This window comes from Strongylocentrotus purpuratus, unplaced genomic scaffold (genome assembly GCF_000002235.5).
Source record: "Strongylocentrotus purpuratus isolate Spur 01 unplaced genomic scaffold, Spur_5.0 spur5_scaffold_2, whole genome shotgun sequence".
NCBI lineage: Eukaryota > Metazoa > Echinodermata > Echinoidea > Camarodonta > Strongylocentrotidae > Strongylocentrotus > Strongylocentrotus purpuratus.
In genome coordinates this window covers 11,805,538-11,827,494 of record NW_022145605.1, presented here as the reverse complement: position 1 = coordinate 11,827,494, position 21,957 = coordinate 11,805,538, and the positions used below count along the sequence as shown (strand labels likewise).

The following is a 21,957-nucleotide window of genomic DNA, read 5'->3' as shown; positions in this document are numbered from 1 at the left end:
ATGTGTTTATCTGACCGCGGGCGCGTAGCCAGGGGGGGGGGGGGGGGGGGTTGGGGGCGGTCCCCCCAATCGGAAGAGGACGTAGGAAGAAAAAGGAGCAGACAAAGAACATATTTGATATTCAGACAAGGATTAAGAGTATAGAGAACGGTACAACGAATCGTTTTCTTTCTCTAATGATTTAAAGAAACGTAAATAGTTTAATAGTTTAATAGTTTAATAGTTTAATAAAACGTCAAACTTCCGCGTTTCGCGCAGGAGGGGGAGGGGGGACTGAATTTAGACAAGGATTAAGAGTCGAAAACTGTACAACGAATCGTTTTCTTTCTCTAATGATTTAATGAAGCTTCCGCGCGAGAGGGGGGGGGGGGAACTGAAATCTGACGAAGATAAAGGGTCGAGATCGTTACAACGAATCGTGTTCTTTCTTTAATAGTTTAATAAAACGTCAAAGCTTCCGCGCTTCGCGCAGGAGGGGGGAAGGGGGGGGGGGGGACTGAATTTAGACAAGGATTAAGAGTCGAGAACTCTACAACGAATCGTCTTCTTTCTCTAATAATTTAATAAATCGTAAAATTTTCCGCGCTTCGCGCGGGAGGGGAAAAACTAAATTCACACGAGAATTATTTTCGAGAACGGTACAACGAATCGTCTTCTTTCTCAAATAATATAATGAAACGTCAAAGCCTGGGACGGGGAAACTGCCCCCCGGATTACGTCACTGTTTGTCACCATAACGTACCAATATTTGGCTCGCATAATTTCAAATTTGGGCCCCCCCCCTAAGAAATCCTGGATCCGCGCCTGCTTGTAATTTTGTCATAAATTTGAACTAATGTTAAGTCAGTTGAGTAATTTTTTCTGAAGCAATATTGATTTGAATTGAGTATTTTGTGTTTAGTGATAAATTTGTGTAGCCTATTATGAACGATCTTTTCTAAGACTTTAGATATACTTGGGAGTAGAGAAATTGGACGATAGTTACTAATTTCGTGAGGATCATCTTTTTTGAGAATGGGGTTGACTTTAGCTAGTTTTAATAGATCAGGGAAAACACCTTGCGATAACGAGTGATTAAATATGTGAGTTAAAGGCTTTGCAAGTGGATACATTATTTCTTTTAGGAGAGACATACTTATTTTATCAAAACCGTGCGATTTTGAGTTGTTAAGAGATTGGGTAATGTTAATAATTTCGCTAGGATTTGTCGGATTTAAAAAGAGAGACTCTTGGTTTTGATTGGAAAGATAGTCTTTAAAGTGAGCGTGAGTTCTATTAATTTTGCTGGCGAGTTCAGGGCCGATATTCGTAAAAAATGAGTTAAATGAATTTGCATGAAGACTAGGATCATGTATTTTAGTGCCATTTAATGTGATATTATCCGTGGGTGGGGGATTCGTTTTTTTCCCATTACCTCTTTGATAATTTTCCAAGTTGCAGTTGTGTTTGAACTGGCCTTTTATTTTATTAGAAAAATGCAATCTACGGGATGTACGGATAAGTTTTGTTAATTTGTTTCGATAAATTTTATATGTGTTTAGGTTAGTGTCAGTTGGATTGTGTAAATGTAATTTGTAGAGGCGATTGCGTGTTTGTATTGATTTCAATAAACCTTTCGTTATCCAAGGATTCCTGGGTTTATTTCGCTTATTACTCATTTTGCCTAAAGGAATATTCTTTTCATAATAATATTGAAATTTGTTACTAAAATGTTAATATGCAGTATTGACATCATTTACACTATATACCTCAGCCCATCCCTCGAAAAATAAATCCTGTTTCAGCAATTCTATATTACGTTTGGATTCTTTGCGATATATAAGCTCATCAAATGATTTACGGCCAGATAGTTTGCATTCACAAGTTAAAAATATGGGTAGGTGATCCGACACTTCAGAACACAATATTCCACCGATGGTTTTGTTGTTATGTACGTTTGAATGCCAGCGATAAGATGAGATTGCCAATTTTAATGCCATCTGGACGACAATAACAATGAGTATAAAGATGACTATGACAATGCTATTGATAATGACAATGACATTTTATTTCGTATCACCCCAAAGTATTGGAGAAAGAACTTCCCCAAAACTGTACAGGTGATGTGTGTACATTTATCGTTTTGGGGCACAACCTCCACAGTGCTTACAAGCAGGTGCGGATCCAGGATTTCTAAGGGGGGGGGGGGGGGGGGCGCGCAAATTTGAAATTTTGCGAGCCAAATATTGGTACGTAATGGTGACCACTAAAACCTTTGCGGAATGAGCAATATCGTGTGGGGGGGGGGGAGGGGTAGAAAAAATCCGCATCACCACCACTCTTACATGCAGGCCCTGCTGAACGTTTTCAAAGTGGAGGGGGAGGAAAAAGTATTTACGATCAGGTAGAGCGTATTGTGACGGACACGGTTCGCCACCTTGGCTGACACGGAATATTTGTCAGGATGCCCCGTGCCTGGCCAAGAGCTCTCCATATATGCCCGTATGTTGATGGCTGGAGCAGGGTCCTGAGAACGATTTTTTCACCGGAGCCGATGAGATATATATATATATATATTGCGAAACGACTCAGCCAGCCGTTGAATAAGCGGGGGGGGGGGGGGGGGGGGGGGGGGGGGGGGTAAGAGGACTTTTTTTTTTTTTTTTTGGTCCCAAAAATCTCGCAACGACTCAGCCAGCCGTTGAATAAGCGGGGGGGGGGGGGGGGGGGGGGTAAGAGGTCATTTTTTTTTTTTTGGTCCCAAAAATCTCGCAACGACTCAGCCAGCCGTTGAATAAGCAGGGGGGGGGGGGGAGGTGAGAGGACATTTTTTTGTTTTGTTTTGGTCCCAAAAATCTCGCAACGACTCAGCCAGCCGTTGAATAAGCGGGGGGAGGGGGGGGGGGGGGGGGTAAGAGGACATTTGTTTTGTATTGTTTTGGTCCCAAAAATCTCGCAACGACTCAGCCAGCCGTTGAATAAGCGGGGGGGGGGGGAGGGTAAGAGGTCCCCAAAATCTCGCAATATATCTCCATAATTTGAAAATTTGGTCGATTGGTATTGGGGTGGGGTAAGGTCTGTCTTTTTTGGTCACCAGTTACCACAATTTTTTTATTTTTTTAAATTTTATATACAAAAAAATTTAAAAAAACGCTTCGAGGGGTAATTTTATATGATTTTGTGAAAGAAACGTTATAATTTGTATATATACAGTAAATATATTATACCGAAAAAATTTGCAGGGGGTGCTGTGCCCCCCCCCCCCCCTGGAAAAATTCCGGGGGTGCTGCAGCACCCCCAGCACCCCCGCTTCCCAGGGCCATGGGCTGGAGTTCACTGCTCACATTCACAGGGCGTATCAACAATCATGCATCTGTCGACTGCAATCGGTCACCAAAACGTCTTGTGCAAAACATCAATTAATTGAGCATCCTTCGAGCAATTAATTTACCTTGTCAACACTTGTCACTGATTCTCATCCCTTGCATTTGTTTACGGTTTCACTGCTCTAATAAATCAGACCGATCACGAGTTGCATGTCGAAATTCTTTAATGCGAACCAACCAATATTCAGGGTAAACTCAACACAAGTGCAAATTGTGTAAGACTCGACTAAAGGCTAAGGCCAGCGACAGCCTCGGTTAAGCTGGCGCTGTATCGGATACAGTGCAGTGAAAATTCCTAATTATACAATCCTCCCCGCACAAAGACTTTGCCTATACTTAAACGTATAAAAGGGCAATTATGTCCTCGTTAGTAAAACAACACTTCAACACAACATTTCTGCAAACCCCATTACATTATCAAATATAATCTTCACGACCCCTTATTAACGATCAGATAACTATTAACACAAATAATATCCCCAAAAGAAACATGATAATTGCACCAACATGATTAAAATATGTAATTTATGCTAATTTTCCTTCATTTGGTAATTTTGAAAATGCTTAACCTTCGACCAATACTAAAACCCTGATTTGTTACACGACTCCCTTCTCTCCCAAGCTTGGTCCCCAAGCTAACTTATCTATAACTTATGCAACAACAACAAAATCATAACATTTTATCAAAACAAATCGAAACTGAAATCCATATAACTAAGTCTTTTCTGACAATTCAAATGGCTCTTTATTAAATGTTCAACTGTTCAAAAGTTTAATCACTTAATCCTTGTGAGCTCTGTCAGTTTCCAGCTCCTGTCTGTTTGGGTATATGTACCTTAGGGTAGGGTTCGTCAAAGTCTCCCATTACGGGTAACCCCTTCTTAGCATGCCTTATTCCTTGAGACACTTCTGCCATCTGAAGACGATTGCCTGGAGTAAACGGACCACCATCAGCAGAGTGCGTCATCCTTGCCCGAACTGTCGCATTCCTTCCAACACTGCCCTGACCAAATGACGGTTCTGGCAGTGTAGCCCTTTTTCCATTGCCGGTTGCAGGTGGTTGAATGCCCGATGACGGAATGCTAACAAACCATGTGTCAGCAGAATGTGGAATAAATGGAGTGCTCTGCTCTGGACGAGGATAAGATGATGATGCTTCTGACGATCGCTGTATTTCAGCAAGCATCTCTTCGACTGCTGTTATATTACATTCCAGTTGCTGTATTAATTCCGCTGGTGATAAGTTACGACCAGATCTGATCTGACACGATTCCATTGTCGTTCCGCAGTTCCGTCAGCTAAACCAGCTGCAACACCGTCAATGCTACCTCCCGTCGTCCCCAAGCTCCGTCAGCTCGACCAGCTGTGACGCCGTCAGTTTTACTGCCCGTTGTCCCCAAGCTCCGTCAGCTTGACCAGCTGTGACGCCGTCGTCTTACTGCCCGTCGTTCCCAAGCTCCGTCAGCTCGACCAGCTGTGAAGCCGTCAGTCTTACTGCCCGTTGTCCCTAAGCTCCGTCAGCTCGACCAGCTGTCATGCCGTCGTCTTACTGCCCGTCGTCCCCAAGCTCCGTCAGATCGACCAGCTGTAACGCCGTCAGTCTTACTGCCCGTCGTCCCCAAGCTCCGTCAGCTCGACCAGCTGTGATGCCGTCAGTCTTACTGCCCGTTGTCCCCAAGCTCCGTCAGCTCGACCAGTTGTGACGCCGTCGTCTTACTGCCCGTCGTCCCCAAGCTCCGTCAGCTCGACCAGCTGTAACGCCGTCAGTCTTACTGCCCGTCGCCCCCAAGCTTTGGCAGCTCGACCAGCTGTGACGCCGTCCGACCTACTGCCCTTCGTCTTCCCCCAGCTCCGTCAGCTCGACCAGCTTGTGACACCATCAGTGCTACTGCCGTCGTCCCCCAGCTCCGTCAGTTCGACCAGCTGCGACGCCGTCAGTCTTACTGCACGTCGTCCCCAAGCTCCGTCAGCTCGACCAGCTGTGACGCAGTCAGACCTACCGCCCGTCGTTGTCCCCCCAGCTCCGTCAGCTCTACCAGCTTGTGACGCCGTCAGACCTACTGCCCGTCGTCCCCCAAGCTCCGTCAGCTCGACCAGCTTGTGACGCCGTCAGACCTACTGCCCGTCGGATACAGTGCAGCGGAAATTCCAAATTTCACAATCCTCACAGCATAAAGACTTTCCCTGTACTTAAACGTATAAAAGGGCAATTATGTCCTCGTTAGTAAAACAACACTTCAACACAACATTTCTGATAATCCCATTAAATCATCAAATATAATCTTCAGTACGACCCCTTATTAACGATCAGATAACTATTAACACAAATAATATCCCCAAAAGAAACATGATAATTGCACCAGTATGATTAAAACATGTAATTTATGCCCATTTTCCTTGCATGGTAATTGCTAAATCAACGATGCGCCATATAGCTTTAGCGCATGCGCGTATGCGCGCACAACAGAAAATGCTTAACCTTCGTCCAATACTTTAACCCTGATTTGTTACAGTATATTAAATTGGCGTGGGGTCTAGGGGCGAAGCCCCGGTGGGGGTCAAGGGGCGGAGCCCCCGGAAGCTCAGGGCGTATAGGCATTTAATTACAGTCAGATGAGCATATTTGTTTACCTTATTTGTGACATTGGCGGGACACTAATTAGCGTGGGGTCTATGGCTGTGTTGCGGGCCCTGACATGTAGGTCTCTAAATAAGCATATTTCTTGTCTGACTGTAAATTTGGGAATTTGTCATTTACCAACAAACGCTCCCGGAAGTCAAGGGGTTTTATTTAAATTACGGTCAGATTAGCATTCAATGGCCCGCCCTAGGACCTTAGGTGGAATCCAGGGGGCAGAGCCCCCGTAAGCTTAGGGGTTCTAGGCATTTAATCACGGTCAGATGAGCAAATTTTAATGCCTCATTATTTTTTGACACTGGCAGGTCAGTATTCTTTTCTTTTTTCTCTCTCTCTTTCTTTCTTTTTCTCTTTAATATACTTTTTCCAAAAAAGGAAGGGGTAGGTCGAATCCACCCCCCCCCCAATAGCCCTGTCGTTTTGCGGCTCCTGACATATAGGCCTCTAAAAAAGCATATTTCTTGCCTGACTGTAAATTTGGGAATTTGTCATTTTCCAACAAACGCAAAAAAATGTATTATTTATTCAAAAGTGAGGAAAAAAAAACCCCGAAAATTATGTCATTTTCAGCAAAATTTGTAAATTAGTAGTATCGAATTAGAAATAAACCATGCTTAAATTGTATTTGGGGGCAACTGCAAGACGTTGCACACAATACGTTTCAATTGCACCAGAAATCGCATCATGTGCATTATAAGTTACAAACATTTTCTTTCATACAAATACACACACAAAAATCCATACTATTTCACAAGATGTAATAAAACAATGTGAATAATTCTAATGATACTCTGACATGCAAATGCATGACTTTTTTGCGTTTCTTTCTGCCTGCAAAATATTTGTCTGCCTTTTATTTTAAAGCTGTTTTGAGTTTATATTCATATTATTGTTATCAAACAGGAATAAATAAATAAATAAATAAACATATAAATACATTTGTACAAAAATCGCAACTGATCTTTTCTTATCTACCACCTTTTCTTTACCTTTCCCTTCCCTTCCTTCTTTCTCTATATCTTTTTTGTGAGGGGGGGGGGGGCAAGGGCCCCCTATCCACACCTTGTTGACGTGAACACGATCTCCCCCACCTTTTTCCCCCTCTTTTTTCCTTTCTCTTACTCTCCTTACGTGGAATCTTTTACAGAACGAGTAACGGTAAGAGTACAGTGATCAACGCGATGTTACGGGATAAGGTGCTACCCTCTGGTATCGGCCACACCACAGACTGCTTCCTGTGTGTCGAGGGATGCGAAGGGCAGGAGGGTTACATGAGCCGACAAAACAGCTCGGAGAAAATTAGTACAACTGTAAGTACCGGGTGGTGAGGCAGGACTGTGTACCAGCCACGGATCCAGGATTTCTTAGGGGAGGGGGCCCAACCTTTTTTGGCTCCCCAAAATTCGCTCAGTGTGGGGGGGGGGGGGGGGGGGTAGTGAGCACATTTTTCCTTCTTTTTTGGCCCTCGAAAATTAAAAAATTTGAACCCCCCTCCCCCCTTGAGCGCCCATCCCCCCGAAAAGGTTAAAAAATCACGTGTTTTTACACGTTTTTCCCCCAGGGAGGGGGGGGGGGGGGTGAGGGGGAGGGGGGGCACCTGCCCCCTCCCCCCCCCCTGGTTCCACCACCGCTGTGTACTATTTCTTTTAACCTGTTGAATACTGAAATTGATACCAGTACAGGTCTACTCGGTCCCGTAAGCAATGAGTGAACGGGTCCTTACAAATTAGGAGATTCATGGGTTTGGAATTCATATTTGGGGCCCCATAAATACCAGACCCGTATTAATGTTGAGCCACCGGGTGATGGATTTGAGGGCAGGGGGGGATCCATGAGCAGACGATACAGCTCTGAAAAAAAGGAGTGCAATATTATTTATAAAAAGACTGGGTGTTGTTGCTGGACTCCGCAAAAACTCTTGTAAAAGACATTGCTTCTAAATTTAGAAATTTGAGGGATCGAGAGTTCAGATGTGGGTTCCCACATGCATCAGACCCATATATTATGTTAGTATTGGTTTCGGGATGTGAAGGACTACATGAGCACACGAAATGGCCCAGAGAAAATGAGTTGGACAGTCAAGACCTCAGTGTGTGGGCAGGACGTCATACTAAGTTCTATCTCAGGGTCCAGAGAAATTGAATAGGAAGGTAAGTTATCTAAAAGATAAAGAAATAGCCATTAATGTCAGTAAACTGGCAGATATGAGGCAGGGCAGGGAGTTTCTAATGCTCACATACATAGAAATGAAAGAAAAATACCCGATATTTTCTCATAGTGGGCAAATGAAAATTATATATATATATATATATATATATGGACAAGGAATATATAAAGTACACAGGCTAATCATACAAACACACGCACAGCCACAGAAAGACATTAACCGAATTCAAACTTTAGATACAGCCTGCAAGTCTATAATTTGGGAATATTTAGATAAAAGTTATTAGATCTTCTTTTAATTGAAAGTTTTGTTGTTGTTGCTGAAATCTATTTTTAGTCTGTGAGTCAGTTAGCCAATGCACTGGCAGGAGAGCGTGACCATGAGGACTTTCAGCAGCGTAGCATTCTTCACATCTTCTGGCCCAAAACGCAGTGCCATCTTCTCAAGAATGACGTGGTCCTGCTCGACAGGTGAGAACTTGACCCAAATATAAGACCATGAGACCATGAGATACAAAAATGGGAAGTAAATTACTTAATGATAAACAAGCAGCCACAGTTTTTCCTCGTCATTTAGCCAGTGCTTGACACCGACCGGTGCCTGGCACACGCTAGTACCTTAAATCTAAGTATGCCCCCTCCCCACCCTCCAATCTCTGCTTAAACTTTAGAACCTCATTACGGCAAATGAAAAGGAGTAAGAACCAAAATGGAGAAGTCGCTCCGGAAAGTAAAAGCTCGCCCCTATTCAGAAGCTGCTTCCCATTTTATACCCTCCGACACGCGTTATTCCTTAAAAGGGCGTGTCACTCAGTACGAGGCATTGCGTCAAATTAATCCCCGATACCATACACACCAATGTTAAAAGGAACTTTATTATTTGAGCTCTCCGGCCCGCCATTACTCTTCAGCCTCATGCATAACTTACATAACTCTAGCATCTGTGCTCTTTCAATAACTCTTCACTCGTCATTTCTTGTAACTCCGAAGAACGCAGACGGGCCGGAAATACAACAATCCGGGAAGTAAGATCATTTCTAAAACTTCTAATATTCATATTTTTTAATAAAAGTCGGAGCATGCATCGACAAGTTGACCGCCTGCACTTTCTAAACACGTATAAATATTTCCTCACATCAAAACACCTGCGAGCTTGCACATAAATATTTAGGGGGAACGGGTAGTCCCATAGTAACATCAAGAAGCTAACCTAACAAAAAGCTATCCCCCTCACCCCCCCCCCCCAAAAAAAAAACAAAAAAAAAATTATATATATAAATATGTTTACTCCATAAATTATTCCATTAAATAGTATACAAATAATGAATGGTTATGGGTTCGTTAATCTTTAAACGCATGAAAATATTCGTACTATTGAACGAATGAAAAACATTCATTATTTGTTTTATACAACATCGAAGAAGATCTAAAAGAACGTTAATCAACAAATTATACTCCTTATATTAAAGATAAATTAAAGTTGGAGTCAAGCCTTCTCGATTACATTCAGATTGCCTTCGCGTCAGATACACGCAGGGATACGCGCACGGCAGAGAGGTACGCAGTCTGCATATAACCAAAAATGCACGGCGAATATAACCACATATCCTCCAATCAAATGACAAGGATCCACTTAGGTGTTGTATAAAACCTAACAATGAACTCCACATGTTTTAGAAATACGTAAGCTTCCCTGCCCGTTTACAACCATGAAAACCAGCTTGACCCAACAACAGGCAACTGAGAATAATGTAACTAATTTGAGAATGCAAACAGTGCAAGGAGGCGAACGAACTTTTCTAATGGGGCTTTCACATATACACTCCGGGGCCCGTACGGCGAGTAAAAACAGACATTTTGTGATTTTTTTTTGGGCGGCCGTAAAGTTCCTACGGGCGCCAGGACGTTTTTTTTAAGTCGTACGGGTGCCGTGGTGCTGAGTTGGCTGCTCCCAATTCTCCCGGCATTTTTACCTGACCGTTAGGCCGTAGAAAGCCCGTAACGTGCCGTAGGGAACCTTACGGGTCCCGCGCGGGCTCCGGACGATGGCCCGACGGGCCCCTCACGATGTTTAGGGGTCATTTCTCATGAAAAATCTTTACGGGCGTCTTGCGGTGCTCAAAGGTTCCGTATGTGTACCCTACGGCTTCCTCGCGGGCCCCAGGTGATATGCACAACACCGGGCGTCTGCCGTCTAGGGGCCCCATGTGAACTGAATATTGCCCGTGCGGGCCCCTCACGGCGGCATCTCAAAATGTACAAGCAGCTTTAAATACAGGAGGTGCGGATGTCAGAGGACACATAGTTCAGTGCACAGCACGGTACCCGGCAGGGCACTTCCGGGAGCCATGGGTGCACCTGCTCATCGGATGGAGCCCGTAAGCTCACCGGCAGGCACCAAGCCGGCAACCTTACGGGCGACTCGCATTTCACTCGACCAATTGTCACCGGGCACCTCCCGGGCGCCGCAGAATATGTGACCACACATGCCGTAGAAATGGGGAATTTCCGGCCGGTGTCCGGCCGCGTAGACTCTTGGCCATCGCGTTTATTGAAATGGGGTCCGAAACTCAAGTGGACAAAAAATTACACACCCCGGCCTGGCCCCTGGAGCCATAGGATGCACGTGTTCATCAGACAGAACCCGTAAGCTTACCGGTCGGCACCATTACGGGCGCCTTGCATTTTCACTTGACCAATTTTCACCGAGCACCTCCCGGGCGCCGCAGAATATGTGACCACACATGCCGTAGAAATGAAAACCGGAAGGTTCCCGTACGGTCTCCAAATTCATGGTTTATAATGCCTGGATTACATTTGGCCTGCGATTAATCTACGGAGCCCGTATCCTGCCCGTATGCCCTTTTCCGTGCGGCCTCTGTGCGGAGGCAGGAGGCGGCCGTGAGATTTTCGTATGGATTCACGGACTCCGCAGCCTTTACGATTTTGTTTCGCGAGATGTTAAACAAATTTGAAAAAATCGTAAGCCCGTAGCCCGTATACATGTCGTAGGTGGCATTGCACAATCCCCGCATGGGCATCGCCCGGAGGCCTCGCACTGATTGTGCAGCAAACGTACGATTTTTCGGTGAACATGGGGGCATCAAAAATCGTACAGAGATTGTAGACTCGTGGGTCATTCGCACGGCCATTGCACAGCTATCGCAAGGTTGCTGCTCGCTGCCCGTGCAGTATCCGTGATATTGAGCAGTCATCTTTGCACGGAAGCTGCACGGGCTCCGTACGATTTCCGTGCGGATGCTGCGGAGACTGCACGGCTTCTGCATTCAAATTGCACGATTTCCGTACAATCTCCGAGCAGCCTCTACGGATTTGCCCTGGCCTGCCCCCGAGGGCCAATACAATAAATGGCACGATGCTTGTAGATAATGTAAACACAAACATCGTAGCCCGTAGCCTCCTACGATCTCTACGAAAGATCGTAGACTAATTTATCGTACGGCGCCCGGGGCAAATGTAATCCAGGCATTAGCCGGCGGGTAGGAAAAATCGTACGGGGCCCGGTTTATATGTGACCTAGGCATTAACAAGCAGGCGCGCCAGAAGCAGCTTTGGATGGGGGGGGGGGGGGTGGGCATTCCAGGGGGCTCACCTTCCAGGGGCAGTGACGTAATGAGCAAAAACGTTTGGAGGGGGGGGGGGGGGAAAGAAAAATCTGCATCATCACCATTCTTACACGTTACATGCAGGCCCCGCGGAACGTTTTTCAAAGTGTAGTATTGACGATCAGGTAGAGCGTTACATTGCTCCGGTTGTCTCATTTTCGCTCGCTGGACGTATATAGCAGACGACAATCGGCGGATTAGACGACACTTGGTAGTGAATTTGTATGTTAGATTGCTTTGCTAACTATAAAATACAAGAACATTTTCCATATCTTTAAACTATCATTGATATCTGATAATTAAACAGTTATTAAAATAAACCTACCAAACTACATAATACAATGAAATACTTGACTTTAAGCAGGGGAGTTTGATGTGGTGCATAATTGCACCCCTCTGTAAATAATCGAATAGTCCATGGCGATCATGAATATTCATGTTTTTGCTTACCTCGGCAAAATGTTTGCTTATCTTCGATGGAAAAATTACGGTGGGGGTTGGTTGAAATGGACATAATGAACCGATCAGAACTGATCTATTGTAATTCATGCTTCCTATCCTTCGTGTGCTTGACCTTAAACCTTACAATCGCTTGGCAAACTGAGTCCAAAGTTCGACTTGTTTCACATGTGTATTATAGGCAATGGCGAGCTTGCAACCTATTTTGATCAAATTACGGTGGGTGAACTTTCAAAAGTCAATGGGACATGAGGGTTCCAATGAAAGAGCTAGTAATAACGTACGTTGGGTTGGATGTGCTTTTCGTTTAAACAAAAAATGAATTTTTAACGATTTTGTTGTTGTAAAATTCCATAGGCTAACATGTTATGCTGCTGATTCTGACGATAGGGGGCGTTGTCAAATGAGACTAAACGGAGCTATATGATTTGCGTGGGGTCCAGGGCCTGAGCTCGGCAGGGGGTAAAGGGGCTGATTCCCCGGAAGCTCAGGGTTTTTAGGCATTAAATTACGGTCAGATAAGCATATGTAGATACCTTATTTGTGACACTGGCAGGTCACTAGTTGGCGGATAGTCCAGGGAGCAGAGCACCCGGAAGCTCAGGGGTTTTTTACGGTCATATAAGCATCCAGGGGCCGCCTTAGGGCCCTTTGTGGGGTGCGGGGGGCAGTGCCCCCGGAAGCTCGGGGGTTTTAGGTATTTATTTACGGTCAGACGAGCATCCAGGGGACCGCCTTGGGGCCCTTGGTGGGATCCGGGGGCGGAGCCCCCGTAAGCTCTGGGGTTTTAGGCATTTAATTAGGATCAGATGAGCATTTTTTGATACTTCATTTGTGACATTGATAGGTCACTTATTTTTTTTCCTCTCCCTTTCTTTCTTTTTCTCTGTAACATACTTTTTCAAAAAATCCCCGAGCCCAGCCTTTTTGCAGACAATGACACAAAGGCTTCTTAATAAGCATATGTTTCGCCCGACTGTAAATTTGGAAATTCTAATTTTCCAACGAACGCATAAAAAAGTATGGCTTCGAAAAAATAGAGAAAAACATACCGGAAAATCAAGTCATTTCAGGAACATTAGACACGCTTTCAAATTCTCTCACACGATATGCGCGTATCGCTATTATAAAATCCTCCATTGATAAATATAGGTGGCATGCGGAATGTTTAGGAAATTAAATTCCTGTTAACTTTCCTTTTCTTTGAATGGAATTTTATATGTGATTTAATTCAGGTTTTTATTATTGTTATGTTCTTTTGGGTTAAAAATAAAACCATCTCGTTAACTTTCCTTTTTTTAAATGGAATTTTATATGTGATTTAATTCAGGTTTTTATTATTGTTATGTTCTTTTGGGTTAAAAATAAAAACCATCTTTACTCCTTTACTGCTTTTCTTTTGAGGGGGGCAAAAATGCGTTCCCCCCCCCCACATTTTTTGGGTTGGGGCAACTGCCCCCCCCCCTGCCACCCCACTTCCGGCGCCTATGTTAAAAAGGCTCTCATGCATATAAACTCAGATTTTTTTAAAGTTCTGCCCCTGTTAAAATATTCCGTTCGGAACCCTAACCGAATGGAATAGCAAAGGGTGGTGAATACAAAATATAACCCATTGATATTCGTCAGAGTGCTCTTGAGAGGGATGATCGGAGTATAGTAGGCAGAATGGGCCTTTTAACCTGGTAAATCTAAGTTTTGATAACAAAAATGTATGCTCATTATTTATAATGTTTTGCACTGAGTATTTAATGGGTAAATGCACTGTAAAGAACGCATTTCCCTTCAAAATGTTCATTACATTTTAAAGAATGACTAGTATTACTGTATCTTGCACATTGTCCTCAAATATATGCACTTGATAACAACATTTCTCTCTCTCTTTCTCTCTTTCCTCTTCCTTTCTCGCCACATCTCTCTCTCTCTCGCTTCCCCTTTCCCCTCATTTATTTCTATATCTCTCTCCCTCTATATCATTTCTTTTATATTTTTTCTTTCTGTCTGTCTGTCTCTTTACCTCTCTCTCTCTCTCTCTCTCTCTTTCTATAACTCTCTCTATATATGTTTAACATTTACAGTCCTGGAATAGATGTAGAACATGATATGGATGAATGGATCGACGATCACTATATGGATGCTGATGTCTTTGTCTTGGTGTCAAATGCAGAGTCTACTCTTACGAGAACTGTAAGATTATGTTTTCAAGTTTATGCTTGTTTTTTAATGTATTGATTTAATGACTGAGAAAACATTACAACAATTTTTTTTAAATTGTATTCCCCGGCAGTATGCCGGAAGATACTTTGGATTCAGCAGCGTTGTTCTGCCGCCTCCGCCGTGTCCTCTGCGTCATATTCTTGTGTGCGCTCTAACTGCCACATTCCTTAAGTGACGGATTTCTTCCAAATTTGTATGGAGGTGTATCTTGGTATAATCTATACACCCATAATTTGTTGGTGATGCTGCCCCCAGTGTTTCGTTTTCTATAGGGTAAAAGGTCATTTTTGTGGATGGATTGTGTGCGCTCTATAGGCCACATTTCTCAAGGGATTTTGTTCAAATTTTGAACGAAGGTGTATCTAAGTTGGTATAATTTTCAAGCCTATAGATTTGGTGATGTGTTCCGTCTTTTATGGGGTCAAAGGTAATATTTTGATAGACGTATTGTGTACACTCTAATGTGTGTTCTAACTGCAACATTTCTTGACAGATTTCTTCAAATTGTGTATGGAACTGTTATTTGGTAAAATCTACGCACCTATAGTTTTTGATGATGCTGCCAACAGTGTCCCATGTTTTATAGGGTCAAAGGTAATACTTTGCAGGATGACGCGAGTGCACTCTGCAAACCATATTTCTTGATGGATTTCCTTCAAATTGTATAGAGATGTACACTGTCGCTCATAACGTTGGAATATTTATTTTTTACCCCAATTTATGGAATTATTTTGACAATGATTTATTCCTAATAGATCTAGATAATAGTATATATTCTCAGTTTTTATTGAATAATAATTTGCCAGTGTTTGTTTTGCGCGACTGCTAAAGCATGTGTATGCTAATATGCTTATCAACTAGGGGACCTACGCCCTTAAGTAATAAATGACAGTAATGAGGATTAATGCCCCACAAAAGGGCACTAATATTGCACATCGACACGAATTTGATCCTGCGGCCTCACAGTTACGAGGCCATTGCTTTGCCAAAACATTTCAAATTCGCATTTTTGAACCCCCCCCCTGTAAAACAAAAAAAAAGCAGTAAAGGAGTAAAGTAGGTTTGTATTTTTAACCTAAAAGAACATAATAAAAACCTGAATTAAATCACATATAAAATTCCGTTCAAAGAAAAGGAAAGTTAACAGGAATTAAATTTCCTAAACAATTCGTATGCCACCTAAATTTCAATGGAGGTTTTATAATAGCGATACGCGCATATCGTGGAAATATTGTGAGAGAATGGGAAAGCGTGTGTGTTTTTTGTTATAGGGGTGAGAAGACATGAGCCCCTGAACGTTGGTATACTGATTGGGGGGGGGGTATCTCTTATTCGATACCGGTGATTTACAAATGTTGCTGAAATGACATAATTTTCCGGTATTTTTTTTTCATTTTTTTTTATGTAAGTCATACCTTTTTATGCGTTTTTTGGAAAATTAGAAATTCCCAAATTTACAGTCGGGCGAAAAATATGCCTATTTAGAAGCCTCCATAACAGGGCTCGAGCCCCCCTCGATTAAAAAAAAAGTATGTTACAGAGAAAAAGAAAGAAAGATAGAGAGAAAAAACAAGTGACCTGCCAATGTCACAAATGAGGTATCAAAATATGCTCATCTGACCGCAATTAAATGCCTAAAACCTCTGAGCTTCCAGGGGCTCTGCCCCATTGAATCCCCGCCAATTAGTGACCTGCCAGTGTCACAAATCAGGTATCTAAATATGCTTATCGGACCGTAATTTAATGCCTAAAAACCCTGAGCTTCCGGGGGCTCATGCCCCGGACCCCACGTCAATTTACGTTCTACCTGATCGTTAATACTTCACTTTGATTAAAAGTTCCGCGGGCCTGCATGTAACGTGTAAGAGTGGTGGTGATGCAGATTTTTCTTCTGCCCTCACCGGCTCACCCCCTTCCAAACGTTTTCCGGCGCGCCTGATTTTCATTATATTCCTTTAAAATTCTTCCGCAGGAGACAAGCTTCTTTCTCAAAGTAAGTGCGAAGCTCTCCAAACCCAACATCTTTATTCTGAACAACAGATGGGATGCCTCCGCGAATGAACCAGAGAACATGGAAGTGGTGAGTATAGCAATCTCTATTAGGCCCTATTCAGACTAGATAAAATTACTGCAGCAGCAAAATTGAATCATCTTATGTGCAAATGAATAGAATTTTGAAATTTAAGAAAGAAAGAAAGAAGTTGTATGCAGCACAGGTACATTAAATAAGATTGCTGTCTATTTGTGTCGGTTAGACGCTATACGTTGACTTTAACAATGAACACGGTATATAATGAAACAAATAGAAGATGATATGCTCTTGATTAGAATTACTATATAACATAATCCTCTTTCTCCCCCGAGTCTTTGGCGCAACAAGGAACTCATATCCGCCAGTGCGACGAAGACTAAAAATATGATCCAAGCATCGATACCAGGAGCAAGAAATGTAAGAACAATAAACGCGACTCATGCTGTAACTATACCCAAAGCTTGACGTAAGGTCATCAGGACTATTGAGCACAAAAAAGATAAATGCAAGAGTGGGATATCGTTAAAAATCGGAAACATAAGATTCACGAATTGTCCGAATGTCAATGTCACATGTCATAGTCGGAGTGACAGGCAGGTTTGCCAATACAACGGGTAAAACGTCTGGAAAATGCAGCAGGGCGGGTGATGGGAGGAGCGCTGGCTTGCCCAGGGCCAAGTGTATGGGAAGCTAGGCGACATCTGGGGGCTACATGGACGGGTTTCCGTGGCTGTAGTGGCGTTTCCATGGTCGATGGCAAGGCAACATCCACAAATAGGCGACAAAGACGAGAAGATGACGAGCCATGTACCGTTCTGGACGAGGCAGGGTTGGCGGCGCGGCGCAGCTGCACCTCAGGTCCACGCTGGCCAATGGCGGAGGTGGCAGGGTATATGTAGACGGTGGCATCAGATGCTGGGTCGTTGCAGGGTTGGGGTCAGTTTCCTCTATCTGATCGGTGGGACGCGTCAAGGTCAGGAATGCCAAACGTGACAAAGATGCATCGCAGACAAGTGGTGAGGCCATTCGCACCTTGGGTAGACCTCTAAAATATTGGCCAGTTAGAGTATCAGTCAAAGAAAACCAAGTAATTGCAACCTTTGTAGTGGAAGAAGTCAGCACAAATGCATTGGAATGGGTATAGGCTGGGGACGTCAGTGGATAGGCAGTAGACTAGGATTGGACGGCGTGATCTAATTGCAGTGGATGCAACTAGCACGGAGGGCTGATATGGCAGGAGTGATGCCTGGCCATAAGACAGGTGACTCTGCATGCTCTGGCGGTCATAGAGGTGACTCCCTGGTGGGCAGCATGGAGGTGGGTCATCACTTCCTCCCTGAGAGAAGGGGGAATTACGACCCTGTCCTTGTAAGGCACGATACCGTCAACCGTATGCACATAAACCTGAAACTGGAAGTATTCATGTAGGGGTCCTGGGAGTTCATGGCTGAAGTCAGGTATGCCAAACTTGACTAGGCCAACGAGGGAATGCATTTTTGTTGTCACTGTCTTTAACAGTACGAACCCTGTCCTACGTGACTGACTTGAGGCAAAGTGAGTCCAGGGAGGACACAGAAGATGAGAGAACACAATGCTTCGATGGCGTGGTTGTGCAATGCACGAGTGCGAAGGCCAGCCATGAGGGTCGGGAGACTTTTCAAGCTGACGGGAGTGTCACCATGCAATGGACACAACATCGTCAGGCAAGTGTAGCTTCACAGGCGCACCATGCAGTCTGTAGCGTGGTGTCCGAAACGACGTGGCACATGGATGATCCGGAACCTGTATCGCAGGGTTTTCTCTTTCAAGTTCCCCAGGCGGGTGTGCCATTCTTCTTTGCGCAAACTACCATTCGATGACACCAGGTAACAGGCTCGCCAATTAAGGACTGGTTCAAGCACACCCAACTGCATATCATGATCCAACCCAGCTTTCACATCATCCTGCCAGTGAAGTGGGACAGGTACCGTGTGTGCGATGCTCTACTGGTTTCGACCATCCGTTTCGTCATCGGAGGGCTGTCCATGAGGGGCAAGGGTTGATGTTCACATGTGTTGAACGTGCACAACTGGTAGTACTCGAGGAGATGTTGTTGTAGCTTCATGCGGTAATCATCAGTGGCAGCAACTGGAAGTGTCGTTGGAGGTGGTGGGTGCTGCTGACGCCTGGGGCAGTTACAAGTGACTCCTGGGCTGTCCTGGAGGGCTGCTTGTGTACCTATCTGGTCTGTCGTCTGAGTCTTACCCAACGTAAGGAATGATTTCAAGGGCGATGCATGCCTCCTTGCTGAGGAACAATCTGTCGGAACTGTCCGTGACGTAGGTCATTTGCCTACTTTCAATGACCCGTCCCTGCGTGTCTTTTCAAGACAAGCGGAAGATGGCGGCCCCGAAGATCAGGATGCCTCCATTTGTAGGGATTTGGGGATCACGTTTACAAAAATTATATAAAACTTTTTATTTGTTTTAATTATTATTTTTTTTAAGCCAGGGGCCCGGGCCCGTCGCCCCCCTCCCCCCCCCCCCCCCCCCCGTGGATCCGCGCCTGGCCTCACCGTTTCATCACATATAGATACGTTGTATCATCCGCTCAATCTGACTTGCGTGCAAAGAACAATTTTCCACCTTGGGGGCATGTCCATAGGTGTGGTTAGCACTGTGGCTAGTGATTAGTGCAGCATCGTTGGCAGCATTGAGGTCTGGAGTAGTATAGTCACACCCGGGAATGGGGCATTCTACGACAAGCATGGTTGAAAGTCACGGTGTTAATAAATAAATTTGCTCTCTATTTTTGTCGGTCAGCTGCTTTACGTTGACTTTAACAACGAACACGGTTTGTAATGGAACAAATAGAAGATGATACTATTGATTATAATTACACTATAACATAATCCTCTATACATGTCCCTACATTGTAATCTCCGTGTTGTTATTTACAGATATGTGGCGAGCACTTTGCTTATTTGCCCTTGCATTTTGTTCTTTATTAAGCCTGGTATAAACAAAACCGCTTCAAAATAATTAATGAAAGAGGTAATATTTGGAGGGTGAAACTGATGAAGCTGCTTGCAAAAGTGGCTACTAAGATCCTTATATCTTTGTCAAAGATGGATAAATATGAAGGATGTTCTGCTTTAATATCTCATTTATTTCCCACATTTTGTCAGTCCCACATACTTCGGTCAAACAGCCAATCTTACCACAAACCAAATGAAAAAAAACAACTGATGTTTAGCCATCGAGGATGATGTAAAACAAAGTTGTTTATTAATTGTTGATCTGTCATTGATCTTAAATCAAAATAATGTAATAACTAGTTTGGGTTTTGTTGGTCTGCCGTTGGTCTCATTGATGTGAATGGGATGTAAGCAGAGTATTGCCTCGTTTCCGAATGGGACCGACTTTCATTTCTTATATTATCTTTTATACGACAGGTTAAGAGGCAGCATTTGGAGAGAGAGATCAAATTCTTGGTGGAAGAGCTCAAAGTTATGACTGAAGCCCAAGCCAAGGATCGGATATTCTTCGTGTCGGCCAAGGAGGCCCTTAATTCCAGGATACTCCAGACCCTGTCCACCCCAAACGCAAGTACGTTCCATTTGATTTCTTGGAGAATCGTTGAATTGAATGTAATTGAATTTATTGAACCATATAAAAGCAAAACATATGCAAGAAAAATAGAAGACATAAAACATACAAAATACAAAGCAAATATATGGCCAGAGCCACAAAAAAGAATATTGCTTATCAATATAGGTTCCCCATACACATACTACAATTTATTATGATTTTGTATTTATTCGACCACACTTCCGCACACATACCACATGCTGTTCCTAGCCTCCTCAGAATACCCACAATTGGAACGACAGAATAATAATAATAAACAAATGAATACATAGTTATAAACGAGGCTATAATAATCAGGTGTTAAAAGTTCATGAAAATTTCACTTCTTCCCACTTCTGTAAACGTTAGGCTATTTTGCCTCCCCTCCCTGCAATATTCTTTTCTTCTTCCCTAAATTCCAACCGTTCTTTTTGAAAATCACCCAAAGACAATATCATGGACTTTCCCCTGCATCTATATATCCAATATTTTAGTTAAAAAATAATTGTATTGAATATCTTTATTAGTGGGAAATTACCGGACAACCCTACATGAATATTCTTACAATCGACAGACATTAATTCCCTTAGCTCAAACTTTAGCTATTATATTATGCCATAACCTTTGAACATGTACACACTCCCAGAACTATAAAATATTCGTTAACCTTCCTCGATAATAAACTTCTGAACAACTTCACAGTACCGTTAAACTGCATTAAAATACCATACTTTTTTACATCAATTAAAATACAGTTATCCGTTTTTCCGCTTCTCAAAATAGCTTCCCCAATATTCCATACATCAACAATTTTATTTCCGTTTAACCCTATATGTTGAAAAATCGATATTGACCGCATGTCATTTTCTGCAAAAATATTTTGAACTTACAATCATTTTCATTCTAATAAGAAATTTGTTTTGTTAAAAATAATTGGATTATTCTTTCTTCAAAATTCCTACAACCTTCTAACTCTTCCCATGCTTTTATCATTTCTAAATAAAACAACAAATTATTTCAATCTGGACAGCAGAAATCCAGATTTACACCGAAATTATTTAGTTTTCAGGTTCTGGATTTCTCTTTTACTTTTCTTCAAGGCTATGTGAAAGATACCAGTTGCAGAATTAATTAAAAATGTATCATTACCCTTTAAGTGAGGGTTCTGCCTAATATTAAAATATTTCATGAATTGCAAAGTTATCAAATTTATAAATTACACATGAATTGTTAATGTGTTACAATGACAACGAATAATAAAACAGGCCTTCAATCATTTTGTTTTGGTAATTTTATTTTTATTTGTAAAGCAAGACATTCAGTATAGAAAAATAAGCATAGTAACTTAATAACTTGGAATCATAGTAACACAAGAAAATAAATCTACCTCCTACCAAATTGAAGCAGAAATCAAAGTATAGCTTCCATCAGCCATCTCATTGATTTTTCTCCGTATAATATCTTTTCACCCAGAATTCTACATGTATAACAAAAACGTGAAATCGAAATTCCCTTTAATACTCCAATACACTTTGAGAATAATCACCATGGAACCTCCACTTGTCCCTCCCTAAGACCCCCTAATAATAAAAAACACCTTTAATTCCTCAAACCTCATCACTGAATATTCTTCAATTAAAATTTTGTTTTGTTTTTAAATAGTTTTTAAAAAATTGATTCCAAACAATACAAATCAATCTTAGAAATAAAATACAGTTGTTTTCCCTTGACATGAATTCAAAACATTTTTATTACATAGATTGTACGATTGATGAAAACAAAAAATGAAATCAGTTGTAACGTAAAACAAATAACCCCATCCAACCTAACACACTACTACCCCCCCCCC

The 21,957-nt window shown here is 42.8% G+C and overlaps 1 protein-coding gene across 1 annotated transcript in view; it reads left to right on the top strand.

Annotated features, from left to right (window-relative positions):
- The window catches only part of LOC105436911 (mitofusin-1-like), a 54,292-nt gene that overhangs the window by 18,761 nt on the left and 13,574 nt on the right, over nucleotides 1-21,957 (top strand). The window contains exons 4-8 of the mRNA XM_030991046.1: nucleotides 7,151-7,313; nucleotides 8,507-8,640; nucleotides 14,330-14,438; nucleotides 16,441-16,548; nucleotides 19,934-20,087. Of these exons, the coding sequence (XP_030846906.1) occupies nucleotides 7,151-7,313; nucleotides 8,507-8,640; nucleotides 14,330-14,438; nucleotides 16,441-16,548; nucleotides 19,934-20,087 (668 nt within the window). The remainder of the gene's footprint in view (nucleotides 1-7,150; nucleotides 7,314-8,506; nucleotides 8,641-14,329; nucleotides 14,439-16,440; nucleotides 16,549-19,933; nucleotides 20,088-21,957) is intronic.